At 35.6% G+C, this 24020-nt stretch overlaps 1 protein-coding gene and 1 long non-coding RNA gene across 6 annotated transcripts in view; one reads left to right on the plus strand and one right to left on the minus strand.

Annotated features, from left to right (window-relative positions):
• LOC109065022 (IQ motif and SEC7 domain-containing protein 3-like) overlaps window positions 1–24020 on the plus strand; it is a 129445-nt gene that overhangs the window by 26463 nt on the left and 78962 nt on the right. For all 3 annotated transcript variants that reach the window (XM_042743354.1, XM_042743353.1, XM_042743357.1), the window contains exon 2: window positions 9810–9887. In XM_042743354.1, the coding sequence (XP_042599288.1) occupies window positions 9810–9887 (78 nt within the window). The remainder of the gene's footprint in view (window positions 1–9809; window positions 9888–24020) is intronic.
• LOC122140324 lies at window positions 5096–6664 on the minus strand. 3 transcript variants are annotated; one of them, XR_006156983.1, is made up of 3 exons: window positions 5998–6664; window positions 5615–5690; window positions 5096–5216 (listed from the first exon to the last, which is right to left on the minus strand). It is a non-coding gene; the product is annotated as an uncharacterized LOC122140324 (long non-coding RNA). The 3 variants fall into 3 exon arrangements; XR_006156984.1 differs by having other exon boundaries at window positions 6455–6661; XR_006156985.1 differs by lacking the exon at window positions 5998–6664 and adding an exon at window positions 5779–5987.

Raw genomic sequence — 24020 nt, forward strand, 5'->3', positions numbered from 1 at the left:
AACAATAGCAAGTAATTAGCCAATACACTTCATCCCCACCTCCTTTTGCTATTCTTTTTGTTCATCTCTTTTGCCATGTGGATTAATCATTCAGGGTGTTAATAAAATGTTTTATGTATCACATATATATATATATATATATATATATATATATATATATATATATATATATATAATATTAATGATAGCAAATTATTTATGAATGAATGAATTAACATATATACAAACCCGATTCCAAAAAAGTTGGGACACTGTACAAATTGTGAGTTAAAAATGAATGGAATAATTTACAAATCTCATAAACTTATATTTTATTCACAATATAATATAGATAACATATCAAATGTTGAAGTGAGACATTTTGAAATGCCATGCCAAATATTGGCTCATTTTGGATTTCATGAGAGCTACACATTCCAAAAAAGTTGGGACAGGTAGCAATAAGAGGCTGGAAAAGTTAAATGTATATATAAGGAACAGCTGGAGGACCAATTTGCAACTTATTAGGTCAATTGTCAACATGATTGGGTATACAAAAAAACGTCTCAGAGTGGCAGTGTCTCTCAGAAGTCAAGATTGGCAGAGGATCACCAATTCCCCCAATGCTGCGGCGAAAAATAGTGGAGCAATATCAGAAAGGAGTTTCGCAGAGAAAAATTGCAAAGAGTTTGAAGTTATCATCATCTACAGTGCATAATATCATCCAAAGATTCAGAGAATCTGGAACAATCTCTATGTGTCAGGGTCAAGGCTGGAAAACCATACTGGATGCCCGTGATCTTCGGGCCCTTAGACGGCACTGCATCACATACAGGAATGCTACTGTAATGGAAATCACAACATGGGCTCAGGAATACTTCCAGAAAACATTGTCGGTGAACACAATCCACCGTGCCATTCGCCGTTGCCAGCTAAAACTCTATAGGTCAAAAAAGAAACCATATCTAAACATGATCCAGAATCGCAGGCGTTTTCTCTGGGCCAACGCTCATTTAAAATGGACTATGGCAAAGATGAAAAAAGTTCTGTGGTCAAACGAATCAAAATTTGAAGTTCTTTTTGGAAAACTGGGACGCCATGTCATCTGGACTAAAGAGGACAAGGACAACCCAAGTTGTTATCAGTGCTCAGTTCAGAAGCCTGCATCTCTGATGGTATGGGGTTGCATGAGTGCATCTAGTATGGGCAGCTTACACATCTGGAAAGGCACCATCAATGCTGAAAGGTATATCCAAGTTCTAGAACAACATATGCTCCCATCCAGACATCGTCTCTTTCAGGGAAGACCTTGCATTTTCCAATATGACAATGCCAGACCACATACTGCATCAATTACAACATCATGGCTGTGTAGAAGAAGGATCTGGGTACTGAAATGGCCAGCCTGCAGTCCAGATCTTTCACCCATAGAAAACATTTGGCGCATCATAAGGAGGAAGATGCAACAAAGAAGACCTAAGACAGCTGAGCAACTAGAAGCCTGTATTAGACAAGAATGGGACAACATTCCTATTCCTAAACTTGAGCAACTTGTCTCCTCAGTCCCCAGACATTTGCAGACTGTTATAAAAAGAAGAGTGGATGCCACACAGTGGTAAAGATGGCCTTGTCCCAACTTTTTTGAGATGTGTTGATCCCATGAAATTTAAAATCTGCTTATTTTTCCCTTAAAATTATACATTTTCTCAGTTTAAATATTTGATGTCATCTATGTTGTATTCTGAATAAAATATTGAAATTTGAAACTTCCACATCATTGCATTCTGTTTTTATTCACAATTTGTACAGTGTCACAACTTTTTTGGAATCGGGTTTGTATATATTTACCAAAATTGACAAAAAAAATCATTTAATGTATCATCATTTACTGGGAAGACACCGCAAATACTGAATGAACATTGATTGTCAAGGAACATTGCCTAGGGCTGTGCTGATTTCTCTGCTTTACATTAGATGGTACCTCAAAAAATGCTCAGATAATAGAAAAATTCTGTATTAACTTTTGTCAAGTGTCAAAATATTAATTTGGGGTAAACTCAATTCAGCGGTAGCCAATTCTGCTTCTGTAGGGCTACATTGGCCTTGTCCCAAATTGCACCCTAAACCCTTGCAATCATCCTCTGAGTTCACATTTTCATACCGTAACACCGCTTTGACTACTGGGCTCAATAGACATATGCATTGAGGGCACTTATCACAAAGGGGTTGCTCGTGAGAAAGCTAAAATGACGAATGGTAAACCCTATGGTCTTGTGAACTTAACAGGCACTCATATATGGTTTCCATTGTAAGTCTGGGAGACCATAAGTACAGTACACATGAAGTCTGCCATTTAAGACAGGGCCAATTCTGCAGAGTTTAGCTCCAGCCCTAATCAAACACACCTTAACAAGCTAATCATGGATCAGATGAAAATAATCAGCAGGTGTTTTGAAGTGATATCTGGAGGAAGGTAACCATCCAGTAGTAGTCTTGCCTACCCCTGCCTCAATTTTAATTACATTAATTTAATATGCATTTATTGTAATAATCATCCAGATTAATATATTGCCAGCCCAAAAGGATGGTCTGGAGCTTTTGTTGGATCCAGTGTCAGCCACTTGCACAGAGTGACTGGCACTGTGAACCAAAAAGACATGCACCGCATTTTACAGTGCCATGGAATACTTTCTGGCATAGTTAGTCCAGATTTCATCCAACAGCAAAATAATGACCCAAAACATACCTCAAGGTTATGGCAGGGCTATCTCTTGAAGACTTGAAACCTCAAATCACGGAAAGGACAGTAGAGTCTTCAGACTTAAACCCCATGGAGCTGGATGAACTGGATAGAAGGGTGAAAGCAAAGCAACCTAAAATGCAACACATGTGACTTCTGCAACAGTGAGAGTCAGTTTGACCCAACCAATAATTTGGATTAGATTTTGTTATACAATGATCATATGATTTCATGTATGTATTTATGGTCTATTTTTATAAAAAATCTGTTTGCTAACCAATTTCCCATTTGGGATAATAAACCGGCACTGAACTGAAGTACTAAACTTGCATATATTAGCAAGACATATAAAACATAGCACTTTATGGTCAATATGGCCTCTAGTCTAATAGGTAGATGGCTCCATTACCTCCTGCCATTGTGTCTTTGAGTTGACGCTAAATCCAGTAGTACTTCTCCAAGAGGGACCAGAATGATTCACTCTAAATTACTCTACAAGTAACTGAGGAGAAGAGTTAAAGAGTTGAAAAAGAAGTTGAAGAAGAAAGAGAGATGATCTGTCTTAGCAAATGGGATTTATGCCTCCTACATGTCCAAAGACTGTAGAGCTAAAATAACAGCATAACTTTTATTAACTACATGACATCCACAAGATATCCATATGACATCTTGAGTAATACTACACACTAAAAAAAGTTGGGTTAAAAATAACCCAACAAGTAACCCAACTATGGGTTGGTATAGCACCTTCCCAACTGTGGGTTATTTTTAACCCAATGATTGGGTTAAAAGCCAGTTGGGTTAAAAATAACCCAACAGTTGGGTTAACTATTTACTTTTATTCATGAGATTATTTTAATGAATAAAATACACAATTTTCAAATACGTATGTTTTATTTAAGTAGAAAAACAATAAATCTGCTTTAAAAACAGTTTTTAAGTTTTAAATGACAAATTTACTCAATATTGATGAGCCTAGTATTTAATATAAATGTGCACAATTATATTGAATTCAAAATACACGAGTGAACATGCGGAACACCATGGCAAATAAATGTTGAAGTACAAATATTCAAAATACACATTAAATTCAAAACAAATATACACAAACAATATACATAAATTCAAATACATGTTAAATTCAAAAACACAAATATCCACATACAGTACAAATATTCAAAACAAATGTGCACATATGGTTTACCAATTCAAAACCTACACAGATGCACATAATACACATTTAAAACAGATGTGCACATACAGTACAGAAATATACAACCTAAACATTTGTGCATATACGGTATACAAATTCATAACCTACACAGATGCACATATAGTAAGCTTTTAAAATACAGATGTGCACATACAGTACAGAAATATACAACCTAAACATCTGTGCATATACGGTATACAAATTCAAACCACAAATGTGCACATACCAGTATACCAAAAACTACACAAATGTGTACACCAAGGACATACCTTTATACTTCAAAGAATATACATATCCTTAATAAAAAATGCTGCAGTGGTAACCATATGCATTGTGTTATAAACACCTTAAAGGGATAGTTCACCCAAAAATGAAAATTCTGTTATTAATTACTCACCCTCATGTCGTTCTAAACCCGTAAGACCTCCGTTCATCTTTGGAACACAAGTTAAGATATTTTTGATGCATTCTGATAGCTCTCTGACCCTCCCATAGACAGCAAGGGTCCTTACACCCATCAACGTCCAGAAACTTAGCAAGGATTGGTAAAATAATCCATGTGACATCAGGGGTTCAACCGTAATATTATACGAGAATACTTTTTGTGGGCAAAAGAAAAAAATAATGAGTTTATTCAACAATGTGTCTCCTCCGTGTCACCCTAGTGCCATTTTGGACAGTATCCACTGAACGCAAACAGCGTATGCTGTTAAAGTTAAACCACTGATGTCACATGGATTATTTTACCAATCTCCTTGCTAAGTTTCTGGACATTGATGGTGTAAGGACCCTTGCTGTCTATAGGAGGGTCAGAGAGCTGTCAGAATGCATCAACAATATCTTAATTTGTGTTTCAAAGATGAACGGAGGTCTTGCGGGTTTGGAACAACATGAGGGTGATTAATGACAGAATTTTCATTTGTGGGTGAACTAACCCTTAAAGGTGTGTTTTGGCTACTGGATCAACTGATGATCAGTAACTTTGAATACAAAGTTTTTTTTTAGGAGGCAGCAATGTGTAGAAGGAACTCCTCTAGGAATATTATAGACTGCATCCTGCAAGAACTCCCAAATTGGAGCAGAGGGCTTTGGGTAGTTTACGTCATAGATGTAGAACGTTTTGAAGCATTCATTCACTGCTTTGAAGTAAGGTCTCCTTTCTCCAACTGCCTCTCCAATGAAAATGATGAAAACTTGGGAGGAATTTTCTTTGTCTCCAAGCACCAAGACATGTGGATCCTGGCTTGTCTCATTGTTGAGGTAGTGGACCATATTAGTACCAACCTTGAAAGAAAAAATAAACTTTAGTTGGCATATATGACAAACATTTCAGGGATTCAATATATTTTAAAAAATGAATCAAAGAAAAAAAAGGTAAAACTGAAGCAGTCTTGTAGTGAATTAAAATAAGTTAACTCTAAAAGTGATGAATGACCATTAGTCGTGAGAACTGTGGATAAAAAACAGAGTCACTGAAGGAAAGAGTTTATGTACAGAGCAGTTTAATTTAATGTGCCTATATTATCCTCTTTTGGATTTTACTTTTTCTTTAGGTAGTAATATAGCTGTTTGTGCATGTAAACTGGCTACATCAGAGGAGGGAGTTCATTACCATTAACAAAAAAAAAGTCTTTAAAAAAAAAAAAAACTCTTATACATCACTAAACTAAATAATTACTTACCTTGAAATGTTTCTATTAAATTGCAGAGGTTCCGCTGTTGTAATCTTTTCTTTACAAAATCCACAAATCCATTTATCTAAAACATAAGTATAAACATGTTTAGTATAACACATTTAATATAAATGCAAAATTGTTATAGCTTCATAAGAAAAAATTACTATTACAGGCTATTCCATTATTCCTGTAATGGCTTTAATACAATATGCATGGCTATATAAAATAATTATAGCCTATGTTTGTGTTGTTGTTGTTTTTTTAACACTTTCAAATAATTATGATACACTGACGAATGGCTTGTTTTACGCTCTGTTGTAGGAGTAACGTAACGTTATGTAGTTTGGGGCGCTGGTAGGAATTTCTGCTTAAAGAGCGGATTGCCTTACGACTCTGCTCTTTCGTCTGAGTTTTGAACTTCTATAACAGAAAATTCAGCAAATTCAAACGCTTGGTGTCTGTCGTATGACTGATGTGTGAGCTCGGCTCGCTCGAGCAGCTTCAGGTACTGGTCCGATCCGATAAATGGTCCGTGCGGCTTTTATAGCCTAAAGATTTCGGCGCCCTTTCACATTTCACCAGACATTTTTATTAACGTTAAGTAATACTTCTCTAAACGGTTTTGCTAGTCTTTCAGCTAATGTTTTTATTTATTAATGCTAGCAAGCAAACGGGAATAGCATATTCATTTACAATCGATCTGGGGAAGAACTGACTAAAGGGAATTAAAACTTTGTTTTTTAAATAGTTTTACGATTTAATTAACGTTTCAGTACACATTACTTAATGTAATAACAGTTATATACATCATAAAATTATATTAACATTATATTAACAGTTACTTACCTTTCATAATCAGGCAAACTGCCGCTGATGTCCACTGAGTCGCTGACTGGACCGTTAAAATTTGAACCGGAGTGAAGCGGGAACCATATTTAACCCAACAGTTGGGTTATAACTAAAAATAACCCAACGCCGAAAATAAATGACCCAACAAATTTTAAGATAACCCAACACAATGACCCAATATGTGTGACCCAACGGTTGGGTTAAAAAAACAACCCAACGTTTTTTACTGTGTACTTACCCTCTTTGTGCCAAATCCTCTTTTATTTGCTTTGATGGACTGGAGGACCAGCAGCATTGAGAGTAAAAAAAAAAATTAAAAAATAAGGAAGCAGAGGCTTTGGTGTGGTGGAGGATGCGGGGGTGTTTAAGGACATGTCATTTATGATGGCACCCTCATATCTGGAGATTAAAGCAGTAAGTAGTCTGAGTGGCAGACACTTTGTATTTTGTATTAGGAAGGGGAAGGAGAGATGTGAGGTGGCTTTTGAATTGATATGGCCGACTGTCCTTTGTGACAGTGTAGTCTGGTCTGGTGTCCTGCTTAGTGTGGTTTCGAGGTTAGGGTGGCATGGGTAACGTCACTTTCAGAATTAACTGTCTTTTCATCTCTTTCTCTGCATGTCTTTATGTAGCATTTTGTAGCTTTTGTCCTGAGAGAAGATTGCTCATTCATAAGAAAAAAAATAAATATTTCAAGCTCTGAATATGACAATAATACCTGGAGAAAGCTAGCTATCAGCTACGTTTCATAGGCTTTCAATGGAACAATACACTTTTTGCACCCATACTTGTGAAATCATGTCTACAATGAGGAGTTACCTGGACAATGCTAACCAGCCAAACTCTGACTCTTTGAGTACTGTTTTAATAATAGTGTAGTTGTTTGGGTCAATGTTGTGGTTGCGGTTGAGCTCATCTGAGTCCAGGCTGAGACCATTGAGAGTTGAGTCCATGACAAGATCAAGACCGTGAAATTATGATCTTGTACTCCGACTCGAGACCTAACCAAAGGTGAAATCCAAGCTTGTGTTTGAATATTTGAGTTATTTATCTCAAATTAGTTAAAATGAGCTAGAAATCTTTCCTTTAAAAGTCCATTTTTGGGGTACGACTCTGAGGATTAGGAAAAGGACATGACATTACAGATGTTTTCTTTCTTTCTTTCTTTTAGAGACTTATCTAGTATGTGAAACACAGCCATTAAGCAATCAATAATCAAAATAATTATAGAGTGAACACACAGCTGTTGTTTTAGGAATACCTATATTTACCCACAGTAAAACTATAAACTTTTCTTTAAACAACTGTATTTTATAATGCAAATTGCACTATGACATTGTTATGACATTGAAAATTAACTGGCAATTTTTTAACTGACAAAGAATGTGTTTATGTTTTGTAAAAATGGCCTGTTGTAATAGACAGCTAGTTCATAGACAATAAGGAGCAAGCCGTTTAAATGGCAATGCTTATAAGCTTGTGAGTCAGGTTTACCAGGAGTAATTGCTAGAGTGATTGTAAAGCCCCTCTCCACTATTGTTTCACTGCACTACTGCATCTGTGTTTACTTGTTAAACTGTATTGTTGCCCATGATGTTTAATTGCAAAGATTCTCTTGTGTGTAAAATTCAGGAAATATGCTAAATCTATCCATATATATATTATCTCTTTGGTCTTTAATGATGACATTTATATGTATGAAGTCAAATATATGTGGCCTTACGGCACAAGCTTTGCTATGCTGCTCTGTGATTTGCCACAAATAGATGACTTAATTTTATACTCCATTACACAGTAAACAGGACAGTCAGCTGTGACAGTGCGAAGACAGATGCACTAGTGTCCTTCTGTGTAAAGCTGTTCTAGGTCAGGTTCTAGCCTATTTGTGTCATAGCAACACACCACTAAATTTAATCTTGAACAAGATTATATACATTGTATTCAATATTCTAAAACTGAATATGATCATTTTGCTCCGTGTGTGTGTTCATGATGTGTGTGTGTTCACTACTCACTGCAGTGTGTGTGCACTTGGATGGGTTAAATGCAGGGCACAAATTCCAAGTATGGGACACTGTACTTGGCTACACAACATGTGACTTGACTTTATTTATTTATTTTTTAATTAACTGGAGTCTCAGTTCATGTGTATCAATTGCATACAACATATAAAGTGACACAAGATAAACAGTGGTACATTTTGATTGTTGCAAAACCAATTAAATATTTGAAAATAGTCTTGATAAAAGACTTTACAAGAAACTCTGTGGTATAACATGTACAGTAACAGATGTGAATTTACACAATAAACATTAAGTTAAAACCAACCTAGACACATTGAAAAATTTCTGCAGAATAGTATTATGTTGCATCTTGCATGCTTCGCTACACATTCAAGATGAAATGTCCAATGAGTGGAAGAGATACATTTATCAGAAAGAGATAAACATGAATCTGGCGACGTTTTATTAAGTTGGTTGCTGTACATACAGCTTCAGTTCAGAAATAAAATGTCCTGTGAGTGCTAAAAGGTTAAAACTCATTTCCTTAACCTAACAAATAGTGTTAACAAAAGCAAACCTGAGAAAAAAAAAAAAAACATTTGCTAAAGCAATCATGCCATTTTATCTTGCTCTTTTTTTAAAATTATTTAATTGTGACTTATTTTTCACAAGAAAAGCTCTCAAGCTCTCCACATTGCAAATGCAATCCTGCACCGGGTGGGCTATTGAGCAAATGTACTTGACCAGAAAAGCCATACATATGGTTATGTGAAATGAACATGAAAATAATAAAATTAGTTTACAAATCATGCTCTATGGTAAAAGTGTTTTAAGGTCATAACATAGTATTGTGCAAGGAATCATAAAGGAATAAAAGGAATAAAAGTTGTTGGTGTTTTACAGCCACTAGTGTTCATTTCAAAGGTGGGCTATGTGTTTGTGGTATGCAAATATGCAGGTAGCTGCATACCTTTTAGCACCTTGACAATATATCACACATTTTCCATGTCTGATAGGATTTTAACACTTCTTTCATGTTTAGGATTGAGGTATTGGCAAAAAGTCTGGTAGTTCAGTCCCTCACTACTTTTGTAATGACCCACTTTCATTCTACTTATGGCGCTTTTCCACTGCTTGGCACGGTTCGGTTCAGAACGGCACAATTATAATGATCAGTCTATAATCCCACCCACTTTGAAGTGGTACTATACAGCAGTGGAAAGGCAAACTGAGCCAAAATAAGTGAGCTGATATAAGCTGAGTCGTGCACCATTAATAACAAGCAAGAGCTAGCTTGGAAAAAATGCTCACTCTCTAGCGTGACCATTTCCCTATGTTTTTTCTTACAGGAACCAGACAGTTCTTCACCAGTTTTGCTGTCCTGCTCCAGACGCCCCTGAGTCTGAATCTCAGGCCTGTGTACCCAGGTAGGGTGGTGGGGGGGTTGGTTGGTGCCTTCTGACTTAAAACTCCATTGCCACAGTAAAGACTGTGTTTCTGATGGTGCTAGGCAACACAACTGCCCTAGTTATACCCGTCTTGAAGTGGTTGTGAGTCTTTTCATGCCTTGTCTCCCCACAGTAAATTCAGTTTCCATTATCACAGAAAGCTGTGACCTTGACAGAGAAAAAAAAAACTGATATGATTTCCCTTTCAATCAGGCTAAAAGAAAAATGTGTATCTAATGTTTAACTGCCATGTTTGTCGGTAGGCATAAGTTCCACTCAGCTGGCTTAGCTAGAGGCTCAAAAAATCTTGGTCAGAGTAATTCCCTATTCTGTTAGCACAACCATGTTTACCCAAGTATCACGATAAGTATCTTGCTTTGTGCTGAATGCTCAAACCAATCGACTAGAGATCCCCATCTCTGCCCTTTTTAGTCACTTGAAATGTTTTTAAAAAGGCAACAAAACTAAGAGCAACACCCCAAAACAACTGCAAGATCATTAATTATGATCTTGCAATCATGTCTGCATTGGAACTAATTTTACAAATACATAAAAGTAAGTTGCTGTAAATTGTAAGTTTCCAAAGACTGTTAGAATTTATTTTTGTTCACACTAAGCAAAAGTGCTGTGTAAAGTAGCCCATAACAGCCAATATATTTAGATGTTGCTTTGGGTAAACACATCTGCTAAATGGATAATGTAAATGTTTAATTTGTATGTAGTTATATAAAATAACCAGTGAGGCGACAGTGGGCGATGCGGAAAATGGTTTTTGACAAACCGTCTTGTCGCTCATAACTATTTGCATATATTTAGAAAAGAAACAAGTATAAAATAAGTTTAGACACAGTTATGGTGTGTCGTATGAACCTTTATGTATTCAGCATTGATTGAAGTATTAAAACCATTGCCAGATTAATCATTATTTGCCTATTTTCATATTAGCTGATTATATAGCCCATCAGGTTTATTATAAAATGCTGTTGTTGTGCAGCTTTACAAAGTGGCTTGAATTGGTGGGGAGGCATCAATAGTCATTAAGGAAAGCACTCCATTTTCTGTGGATCTGTGGTTGTTTGGAAAGGTTGTATAGAAAGAGAAGGATCAAAGAAGCGATGAGCACAGCAACTAAAGTAAACCGATATTGATGATGGCCTTTCTCTCCCATAGCACTGGCCATTGTTAGTTTGGTTGGAACACTGCAGTTGTCCACTGAGATGCCTCTAAATCACTCTGTAGATGCCATAGAGGGCACAAGTTATTGAATTAGACCCAAAAAGATTGCCAGAGTGGAGGACAGAAGAAAAATACAATCGCACATGTCCCTTAGGTTTGTCCTGACAATGTGTACTGCAGAAGTGGAAATAACGTGGCATTTATCCATTGGAACGTGTTTGTATGAGCTTCAAATCCTCAACCACTCATGGGCGTTAGCTGAGAAAGAAGATTCAATAACTCCAACTGCTCAAATTATTATCTTAAGGAGCCATTTCTACCTGATCTGACACTTTTTGCGGTTTCCAAGCAATATGATAGCTTAGCTGATTAATAACCACTTAACAGCATCTTCAAACATGGCTCATTCAGAATTTTGAGTCAGAGCTGTTTGTTTAATTACTATTAATAAACCATATTAAACGGTTACTAATTTGTTTAACCATGAACTACTAAAACATCACTCTGGTGCTCTTGGTTGTGTTTTAATTGCCATTTTTAAATAGCACATAACATAGAAGAAGTCAAAACAAGAAAATGTTGTTGAAATGGGTGGCTGTGTCGGCCTGTTTTAAAATAATGATAACAATAATCATTTAAAAATAAAACGATAGCTAAACCCGATTACTAAATATTAATTCTGTAATAATTCAAAATAAAGAGACAGTTCCTGCAGAAACAGTGCTGAATGTCCAATAAAACCAAATTTAAGGCCCTCTTGGGTACAGAGAAGCAAACCACTTCAGACAGGGCAGTGACGGCAGTCCTTTTGTTGCTGGTTGTTTGCTCTTAGAGAAAATTAGTTCTCGTTTTCTGTTGTCTGTCACTTTTGACTGTTTGTCAATGAGTCTGTGTTCACGTTTCTTTCCTCATCACACTGCTGTGCTCAGAAGCACCCATTCATTCATGCCATCTTCTGCGCATTCATAATTCACCATTTCATCATATGTGTTATAAAGTTGTTTTTACTATGTAATAACAGCACAATTGTATGATATGAAACAGAATAACGTGTTTAAGGATTCTCTCTTAAGACTTCAAGTGTAGATAGATAGATAGATAGATAGATAGATAGATACTATCAGTTCAGCTGATTATTATTTGAAAAAAACAACAATCTGCATTTAAACAATCTGAAATATTATGACAAATTTGGAGTAGGAGCTACAGTCAGACATTTTGGTCTTGGGTTAGGAATTTTGACAAAAATCATTAACCATAAATAGTAAGTTTTTACAATATCAGCATATTGGCATAAAAACATCTCTGATCTCCAGTCATTTAACACATCATGGACATCATATTTCATTATTCATAGACAGCTTTGAGGGGAAACTAGCTATGGTGTCGCTGCATGTTAATGGCGTAAAGTAGCAGCTTCTTGTTGTGTTTGTGTGTCTATTTTTCTTGCAGTCTTGATATAGTCATTTACAACACACTCTAGCAAATAATCATCACTTATTTAACATGACGAAGAAAGAAATGTCTCATTAAAGTGAATTCAGGGTTTGGTTGGTGGGGAAGTTTTGCGTCATATGGTAATCATAACGATGCAAATGTGCCTATCAGTTGTCATTATAGTATATTTTCTCCTTACATTTTATTTTTCATTCATTGCAGTTTTTACTAGGCATGTATATTATAACCAGTGTTTGCCAAGTCTGCGGTTTTCCATATATATATGTATATATATATATATATATATATATATATATATATATATATATATATATATATATATATGTGTGTGTGTGTGTGTGTGTGTTTATATATTTTGTATTGTATTGTGTTGTTGTTATTATTATTAAATAAAAGTATTTTTATTTATTTATTTCCACTTTAGAGATACTTCAGATCATTTTCTTTCCACCCCTGTGGCTGATTTTTTTTTGGGGGGTATTTCCACTTCTGTGAGAGGTATTGTTTGTTTAATATCTGTCAAGACCAGGATGAAGCAAATCACAGATAGGAACTTGCTTCAAGAAAACACATCATGACTGTGAGAGGTATTGTTTGTTTAATATCTGTCAAGACCAGGATCATTATGACATACGAAGGGACAGAAGTAGCATGTGAGGTCTTTTATTTAGAGTCACTAGCAGCTTTTGTCTATATTATAACAAATGAAATCATGGCCACTGATAGAATGTATACTATGAATGCAAAGTAAGGCATTTTGGAGTAAGGCACTACTAGATCTATAAATGTAAATATTATCATCACTGCAAAATCTCACATAATTATTTTTTTGGAAAACAGGGGGTGGAGGGTGGGTGGATGTTAACACCATTTATCACTTTAGTTTATTAATACTTATACCTGCAAACAGAGCACACATTAAGCTCAAGCAGGCCTTGACCTAAAACAATGTGATCTCATTACCAGCCCCAGAAGGAATCTGCAGATTTGATAGATTTATTTATTTATTTACTTTCTGCACATTTAGTTGAAAAATCAGTGGAATTCTAGTGGAAGAGATTTAAACATGGTCAAATGTGTTAAACAGAACCATAAAGTAGTATACTGTCATTGGTAGTTACATTTAAACATGAACTAATTTAAACACGAACAACAGCATTGCCACAAAAATGAAAATTCTCCACAGAGACTCATTTACACTTCCAGACTGTGCGCTAGAACTACACTTTATGGATGGGACTAGAACTACCCTTGAATATTACATATTCATGAGATCACATTTAAATTGAAAATGTATTGCTTTTGAACTTGTAAATTAGGTACAGGTTCTTTATGGCACTTCATTACTGATGAGAAACATTACAGTACTCACATTCTTGACTTTCTCAATTGAAAACCACTTCCTCTCGGCTCTTAGGCAGGCTTTAATGAGATGTAACATGCTTATTAGTTTGCACATTCTAGCATAATGATCCAAACAACTGAACAGATAATCAGTCATTCAACTCTCATCAACATCAGGTGCAATTTAGTATAACAATACAATATAAGTCTATAACATATATTCATTGATAAAAATAAAAAATATACTGTATAAAATACAACATGTATGGAATGTACTGCAAAAATTAAATAAATACAAATAAATAAGTTGTTTCAGAGTGATCATCATCATCATTCACAATGCAAATTAGGTAGGAAGTGGCTGCTAAACTCTTGTTTACCGTTCCCATGGATTCAGGTGATTGGTTGATCTCTTTTCAGTATAGTCTGTTTTAAAGATATAATTAACAGATTTCAACAGATCTTTCCCCAATTACCAGATATAACACTGTTAATGGCAGAAAAATTTAATTAGATTTATCGTCAAAAGCTCCTAGCTTTAGCACAGACTGATTATAATCCCAACACATTTGTACCTGCTGTCTCTGACAGTTGGTTCACTTAATGTGTTGGGTTTGCAAAGTGTTGTTAATTAATGAAATTAACAGCTCATTCATTATTATAACCATGCTGGATACTTAAAGAATACTAAAAGAGAAACAGTAATTCAACTGCTCTGCACAGAATTCAGGCTTTTGGTTACAAAGGTCATGTGTTTCTAGATCTTCAGCCTCTATAACACATATGCAGTACTCTATATCATCACCAAATTATGCCAGGAAAAAGCATTTTGAAGACCCCATTAAATGACAAGTGCTGTTTTCTTTCTTGTGTAGATGTATTTCCTGATGAAACAGGAAGCTGAGGAGATACATATCGAAGCACATCGAGACAAGATAAATACACCACATACAACAAATTTAACTGACATAAAACAACGAACAAGCACAGGACTGCAGACACAAGGAGAATAAATAGGGAGACTAACGAATTGAATGTTAATACATTTTTGTTTTAGTATTTTTATTTAATATTAATTTAGGACCAGTTCTCAAATAGATTTTATGCCATCTGTAAAATGATTAAGAGTTAATAATTGTTAATTAGTAATTTCTTTAGATTTAAATTATTTTGTAACTGTTGCCACCCCCCACCCCCTCATTTTCTTACTTTATCTTTTATATTCCCTAAAACATTAAAGGGGTCATATGATGTGATTACAAGTTTTCCTTTCTTTTTGGAGTGTTACAAGCTGTTTGTGGATAGATAAGATCCCTAAAGTTGCAAAGACTAAAGTCTCAAACCCAAAGAGATAATCTATTTAAAAGTTAAGACTTGTCCACGCCCTTCTAAAATGCCTCGTTTGAACATGCCCCCACATCTACGTCACTGTGTGGGAAAATTTGCATAACATCACCCAAATGTTTACGCAAAGAAATAAGCCGTAACTTTTATTCTTGCTGAAGTATTGTTGCCATCATGTCATGGAGACTTTATGAGAAGTAATTTTTATTATTTTTTATTTATTGTTGGGTTACAATTGAGGAAGAGGATAGAAATAGGTGTTTGAGTTATATTTACAACACTGTTCCAGAACAGTTCAACCCAAATATTCATGTGTTTGCAACATATTTTACGGAGGACTGTTTCCTGAACCTGGGAGAGTAGCCTACAATGCCGGCTGTTTTCATATTTAAAGAATTTGCCACTGATGATTCAAACGCGAGTTTTGAGCAGTGTAGAGTAGCGCTTGTTGTTTGTCATTTCTCTTCGATCACAAATGCAGACATGGTTTTATGTTTACATGGCGTGATGCAATGCGATGCGCTGCAACACAATGTGTAAAAAGACAGTATAAGTCATTATAATCCATAATTATATCCCCACTGGATGCAACAAATGGCTCGTTTATAATGGGTTTTATTGTTTTTGTCTCGTCACATCGGGACATGGCATCACAATATGGTTTGGGGCATAACATTTCCATCACATGATTGAGGCTTTCAGCCAATCACAACACACTGGATAGCTGGCCAATCAGCGTACACCTCGCTTTTCAGAACGATGAGCTTTGTAAAAATCGACACATTTCAGAAAGGCAGGGCATAGAGTTGAAACAACAATGTACAATATGTGGAAAATAATGTGTTTTTGAACCATAAACTGCATAAACACATTTCATTACACCAAATATACAAAATAATGTTTGTTTTAGCAACATAATATGGCCCCTTTAAGAATTTTCTTATCTTATTTCTTAAAATTGTTCTGAAGACAAAACTCAAAAATAATTTAAATTACCAACACCCAAGCCTGTCATTTTCTTCCTAAGAAAAGAAAATAAGATTGAATTGAAGAATGTATTTGTAAGTGCAATTATTTGTAAAAAAAAACCTCTTAGAATTGTTAAATTCTATAACAAATTTCTATATTAAATCCATCAGAAATAATAAAAATAATGTAAAATAAAATCCAAGCTAAATATGCAAAAAAGCAAAAAAAAAAAAAAAAAAAAAAAAAAAAAAAAAAAATTAAGAAATGTCTTAACTTCTTTCTTAAGAAAACATTTGTGAATCCGGCTCCAGAATGGTTAAACTCTATAATAAATCCATGAAAAAAATAAAAAAATAAAAAAATAAACCCAAACTTAATATGCAAAGTTAAATTGCGACATTGAACATTTTCCAATACAGGTTATGTCATGTAAATAATTGCGGAAATGCAGTGCACTCCATAATAGCAATACTACATTTATACAGATATTCAAATGTGCAGTCAGTAATGTTTTGCATCGAGCTGAAAGTAAAACAGTTTTTGTAGTAATATGGTCAGCTGTTAGACTGAAAAAGAGCAATTACAGGGTTAAAGGTCATCTTTCAGGTGCTGTGAAATGCCCACTGAAGACACAAAGGTTAATGAACACACAAATCCACTAGTAATTAGAACCCCAACTGTTCATTTTTCTTAATTACTGTCTTTTTTTTTTACTTTAATTTCCCTGTCTGACCTTCTTTAGCACATACTGTAGTCTCAAAATGATTTCATGTGTTGCCGCTACCTGTGACCTTGCTGGCTTGTCTTGCTGTTGTCATGGGAACCGAGGCCACAGCGGGAAGACATGCAGACATGCCCGCTTTCACAGACAGGCTTTAAAAAGAAAAGACAATCTCAGGTGTGTGTGTGTCTGTGGCTGTATGTGTTCAGAAAGTGCCAAAACAACCAGAAGGTGTTATTTCAATCTGGTTAGTGATCGAGCTGCTTATAATCGGTTCCTAATCAGATTAATAAACACCCCAATCAGTCAACCCGAGCTTGTTCTGAATGAAATTTGGTGAGAATCTTCAATATTCTGTTCAACAGGAAAATTTCGGCCATGTAAACTCTTGAATCTGACTGTTTTCTCAATCTGATTCAAAAGTAACTTACACAGATGTATAGTGTATGCACATTGACAGAAATCAGTGCATGTAAACATTGAGATTGATACATGTTGATAAATGATAAATAGGTTGATAAATGATGACAACATTTCTTAGTCTCTAGAATAACCCTTGAAATAAACATGCCTTACTATTTTACTGAAATAAACATGTACTAGTGTACTGTCAGGTTTACTGGATGCAAGTTAAACACTTTAGGATGAGATCCGGTCAGAAATGGCTTTTGTGGTTTCATACCATGTTGTCATATTGGTTTAATGATATGCTATTTGGACAACTTCTTCAAACCCACTTAGGGACCAGGCTGTATGAAAAATAAAGTGAGTTTACCAACATCCTTGTCTGATGTGGTTAGACAATGTATACTAATGCTATTCATAAACTCCCCCGATGAAAGAAGGCACCTAGAAAGCAATAGCTATTTCTATAGTGCCTTGAATAAATCTTTCACTCACATAGTGTCTAGAGATTTGGGAGCCAACTGAAAAGTGAATGACTGCTAAATAGAGAGAGGGCAGATGCTCACCTGCAATGCAGTGAGTATTTTGGAAACCCTTCAACTGCTATTCTAATGCAGATGGTGTGTACAAAAGTGTAAGTGTTTAATAAAGCTGATGCTGCACATTCAAGATCACTTACTGGCTCTCCACCAAGTCTCTATGATATTCTGATCGCTAGATCTGAATTGAGTCCTTCCTTCAATGTAAAATAAAATAAAATAAAATAAAATAAATATATGGTTGAGCCAGACAAAATTATACAAGAAATCAAGCCAGTAGCTGGAACAGCGGAGTGAAGAGTAAGGAGAAATACTTTAAATTCAAATGATCCATGTTCGAATTTACCATTTTCATTCCTTCTCCATTTTCCCTTCATTTGAAGAGGTGTTTCTCTTAAAAAAAAAATAAAGAAACTTGAGAAGGAATTGTGTTTAATAGTGAGTTTTGCTTTAGGGATAGGGACAAGTAAGGTCCATCACTGGCAATTCATAACTGTTTTTCATTTTGTCGCAATGGTAGCTAATTCATACAAAACCATGCAATCTCATTTGTACCTTATCATACAATTCATGAGTCACATTTTTCTACTTGTATTTATACTTCTAGAAGTATGTGGTGAGTTGGAGTTGTTGTTGAAAACTTTTTCTACCACATTACAAATGTATGTCTTCCAAATGGATGTCTGGTTCTTTTTGGCACTGAGCTATTTTTAGTTCAATTACTCTGGTATTTAAGTGCTACTTTGTAACAGGTCCAGATAGCCGATAAATAGCGGTGAGAAGCGAGAAAGGAGGAGATGGACAGAAAAAGAAATATTTTAAAAAGAGAGATATCCTAATATTTTGCCATTTCTCAGTCTCAAATTGGGTCTCCTGAGAGATCTCATTAGGGAAAGTGAATATAATGAGCAGGACACTTTTACCGCAGTGAAGTGTCCTCCAACTAAAGCTCAATCTCCCCAGTCACCAAGTTGCCCAATTCAAATGCAGGTTTACACTTTATCTGTTACACTTCCTTCTTTCCTTCTAATGACCTGTTGTGAGATAGCTCAAAGCTAAAGGTGCAGAGAGGAAGCTGTGAGTCGATAAACTGTTCCACTGCGGTATCTAATGGTTAATGCTGAACACTGAAGGGAGCAGTGGTGGTTTCAACCCTCTGTGACCAAGCGCCTCACCCAGACTATATCAATATGGACATAATGAAGACTGATTTGTTTACAGATTTGGATGAAGTTGATCTTGCAAATGCTGGAAGAGCTAAATAACTGCCCAGAGGAAAGGTGTATTGGTCGGAGATTGCTGTTTTGCAGCCAAGGAGTTCTAATATATGTGTAAGGACCAACTTTTCTTTAAATATTCTTTAGGGGACATAAAAATAAAAATAAAGAGGCAAATGTTCATCAAGTGTGTAGAGCTGTAAAATTCATGAGGACGGCACAGTCTAATAATTTTAATTGAAATCTACTTGGCAAATCTGTCTCAGAGAAAAAAAAAAAAAAAAAACAGACACAGAGGAGAAATCTATGGAGAGTCTATTTGTTTTCTAATTGCTGTCTAGAAGAAACACTGAAAAAGTTTTCTATTGTTTTTTTTTTTTAATAGTCTTTTTTAATAGCTGCTTGCAGACCATTCACAACTAATGCATATTTATGTATGAAAATGGCTATTAATCTGAAGGCAATTGATTGGATTTGCACAAAATAAAGTTGTGTTTACCAGTTGTCAGGCTACTAGTAGATACATCTGCCCAAATTCGAGAGATTTATTTTATCTTTGAAAGATAGTTAAAGAGCAGGTCATAGGTTTATTTATTTATTTATTTTTTTTAAGTGTCCTAATATTGTGTTGGAGTCCCCTGCAACAGGTTTAAATGCATCTAAGGTCAGAAAACACTGTAATTTTCCCAGAATATACATTTATACATAGGGTCATTTGTCCATGATTTCGAAACGGTTCGTTCGATTCAGTTCTGAGTGAAATGTCTGTAAACCCCTCCCTTCCATAAGCCTACTTTGCTCAGATTGGTCAGTAGGCCAAGCCTGTTGTGATTGGCACAAAGAGGAGCACTTGAACAAGTTAGCGAGCGCTAACATCTGTGTTGCCAAGTCCGCGGTTGTTTTTGTCGTCGTGGGTTGTAGTGAACCTCAATAATGTTGTATTTAGTCACTGGAATGCGAATTTACCTGGGGAACCCCGACTGAAAGCGTCCTCGGTAAAATGACGAGCACAACAATAGGTTCGAATTGTATTGCTGTGGTATCGTGGAACACAGCATCTTCTCGACACAGAGAGTGTTCGTATTTCGTGGGCAGGCGGGGATTATGCTAATGCGTTACCCAGTGACATATACCGGTAACATGCAAAAGATTTGAAAATATAATGACTCGTTAAGGTGATTCTGAGTCGACTCTTTCTTTTGAGAGACAATATCTCTATTTATCATGCAGTTTTTTGATTAACAACTTACTGCAGACTATTTACTTTGATGGATAGCTACCTTACAAACTGCAAAGGAGATATTTTTCAAAAACTCATATGACCTGCTCTTTAAGAACTTTATTTCAGACATTTAGTTGTAAAACTTTTTTCCCCGATTGTTTTCAGAATCTGTAGGTGAAATTATTGTGTAATTACATAGTAATTACCTATGAATTATAAATGAATGATTAATGATTGCAGAGTCTATTTACACCTGTGTGTGTGTGTGTGACCATGAACATGTCTATAAATACAATTTGCTGCCACACCAATAGCTCAATATAATTTTACAAAAATGTTGCCACAGGCAGGTTTTTCCACTGAGAATTTATATTGCTTATATTGCTTTATAGGCTATTGCTTGTTGCAGCCTCTCAACTGCGAATGGCATCTGTTAATAATATTTTGTCAGGCATGTTTGCCACCTGCCCCACAGTATGTGTGGCACATTTGCAAATACTTTGGAGAAGTGCAGTGATCCTTACCCTTGTATTTGCCAACTCAAGCCAGACTGTACCATGCTAATATGAGAAATGGATTCACTTGGGCTTGTCTGCACATTTCCCGTTAGGATGGGATCCAGAAACAGGCAGAGAATGATAATTGAAATCCTCAAAGTCTCTGCTAACAACAGAAGTCTATAATCCAGCAGCAAGTATTGTGGAACCCTATGCAAATTCAAACTGAAAACGAAATGAGAAGCTATTCTCAGAGGAGAAACTGACAGACAAGGAAGAAGAGCTGACACGGATAGTATGAAAATGTGCCAGTCAAGAGCTTCTACAGTACCATCAATCAAATAAGAGTAGGGGAAATATGATTCACCACAATGGAATACAAGTGTAAAAGTGGCCACAGTCTGCTTCATATTACTCTTTTTTTTCATGTTGTGACAAAGTTTACCGAGGACCAATAAGTTGTACAAAGAGAGAGCTGTCCATTTACATTCTCAATCATTTCAAGTGCAGTTGCTTGGTTGACGCAGGACCCTCAGGACATTGATATTTTTAAGCCAATCACCTGAGCTGTAAATGCCTGGTGATTACTCACTCTGGAGTCAAAGAAAAATGACGTCACGACATCCTTAACTGACTGATTACCATTAACTGACTGGAAACCAACTCAGACTCAATGGAAAAATGTGCCTGTGGCAACATTTCGGATGAATGATTATGACAATTATGTTGGTTTTTTATTTGTATTTTTTTTACACATCTTGCAGCACTTTCAATGTGAAATGTCCAGTAGGTGACATTAAATTGCATTCAGTTTTCAGTTTTAAATTTTTGTAAAAAAGAAACAGAAGTTATTGATGTTTTACTGCCTCTAGTGTTCATTTCAGTCAATTTGCAGTGAATTGATTGCATAAGTACATTTTTGGGGGTTAGCAAAATTGTAAGCAGAGACACATTTTTTTCCAGTGAGCCTTTGGATAAATGTATATGCTAAATTAATAAATGTAAATGTAAAATAGGTGTTCTGAGCCCCAAGCGTGTTCCAGTCAGCCAGTCAGAAAAATTGAAGGTGGTTCTCTGCACGTCAGTGATTTTGCTGACATATCTTTGGAGGATGGGATTTGGGATTTTTTATTTTATTTTATTTTTTGTAGAAAGCTCATGTTTGACGTTTTGCAAAAGTAAGCAGGATAACATTGCTTATAGCAGCTTGAACTAAACATGAGATGGCATTTAAAACCTGCTTTACTTCTGTTATGTGATGTCAGAGTGAAACCGAATATTCAAAAGACAAAATATGGGGCAGAGCTTCATTTTGTCCAACTAGAATTGATTGGATGGTGAAAGATGGGTACTTCAAGTCAAGTCAAGGTCAGTTTGTTTGCTATTAATTTATTTGCTACACTGTGTTTTATATATATATATATATATATATATATATATATATATATATATATATATATATATATATATAACCTAATATATATATATATTATAAAGTTAATTTTATTTTATATTCCATACTATATCATATGTAAATAAGTCTCGGAATGTATATTAACCTACACTATATAACCTACAACAGTATCAAAAGCCTAAAAGTTAATTTTATTTTACCTTTCCACACTGGTTATCATGCAATATATGTGTAGGGATGTGTATTTAGTATATATTAAGGGTTCATTTTTATTTTGGGATTCTTGGGAGACACACTTTCATACAACTAATTGTTTCACACTAATTATGTTTAATAAGGTCAGGCATATTCAAGACTTCAATGTTTGGTGCATTATACCATTACATCAACCTGGATTATATAGTAAATGATTATTTTTGGATAAATAGTGGTAAATGTAAAATAGGTGTTCTGAGCGAGCGGCATCCTCCCGCTCTCTCTCGTGAAGCCAACAAGGAAGTGATTAAAACTGCAATTCATCGACTGGCCGCTTGAGGTTGGCTGCAAAAGGGAGTCAATCCCACAGACTCCCCATGTTAAAATGCCCAACTTTACAGCAGAAAAAAAACATGTTTACAGCCTGGTACAAAAAATGATTTTGGTCTATATAGCTAATTTTGCCCTTCATGACAACCGTGAGAGGGGTAAATTTTTTATAACTCATCCGTTGAAATTATATTAAGCCTTTAAGTTCTGCATAATTAAGGGCGCAGCCACTTGAGTGACAGGTGGATTGCCGCTGCTGACAATGCCGTCAAGCTAGGTGGGCGTGGCTTCACCAACCAGCTCCCGCCTTTTTGCCCATTTTCGATTATCCGGGAGAGTTACGTGGTGACGCGCTGCCAAGATGGCGACGGCCCGCTATGCACACTTTGAGCTTCAAAAATGCTATTCAGCAGTCTATGGGTGACGTCATGGACACTACGTCCATGTTTTTATGCTGTCTATGGTTCTGAGCCCACTAATGTGACCTTGGACCACAAAATCAGTTGTAAGTGTCAATTTAATCAAAGTATCATCTGAAAGCTGAATAAATAAGTTTTCCATTGATGTATGGTTTGTTAGGATAGGACAATATTTTTTTGAGATACAACTATTTGAAAATATGGAATCTGAGGGTGCAAAAAAATCAAAATACTGAGAAAATCACCTTTAAAGATGTCAAAAAGAAGTCCTTAGCAATGCATATTATTAATCAAAAATTAAGTTTTGATATATTTACAGTAGGAAAATTTACAAAATATCTTCATGGAACATGATTTTTACTTAATATCCTAATGATTTTTGGCATAAAAGAAAAATCTATAATTTTGACCCATACAATGTATTTTTGGTTATTGCTACAAATATACCCCAGCGACTTAAGAATGGTTTTGTGGACCAGGGTCACATATGTACAGAACTGAGCAACTGCCATTGAGATGAATTAATGGGAATACAGTTTTCCCCAGGTCTTAAAATCCTCCAAAGATGAGCAGTTGGAGTATGGAATGGAAATTTTGCAATGCCAGGCCTGCGTAGCTCATCATTATTCTGTACATTCATATGGAATTTACATAGCGACAACAGATTTGCTTGTGATACTGTGAGTCACTGTACTGCTTTTCATGATCGTGTCCTTTTTTTCCCAGTATGACACACCAATTGCATTTCAAACCCACTAATAAATTGTTGAGTCACAGTCTGCCAAATGCATCTGCTTCACTAGACACAGAGAGCAGCTGATTGTCAACTAAATCATGATTCAGTCTTCATCAAAGATGTTCC

This window comes from Cyprinus carpio, chromosome A4 (genome assembly GCF_018340385.1).
Source record: "Cyprinus carpio isolate SPL01 chromosome A4, ASM1834038v1, whole genome shotgun sequence".
In the NCBI taxonomy this organism is placed as follows: Eukaryota; Metazoa; Chordata; class Actinopteri; order Cypriniformes; family Cyprinidae; genus Cyprinus; species Cyprinus carpio.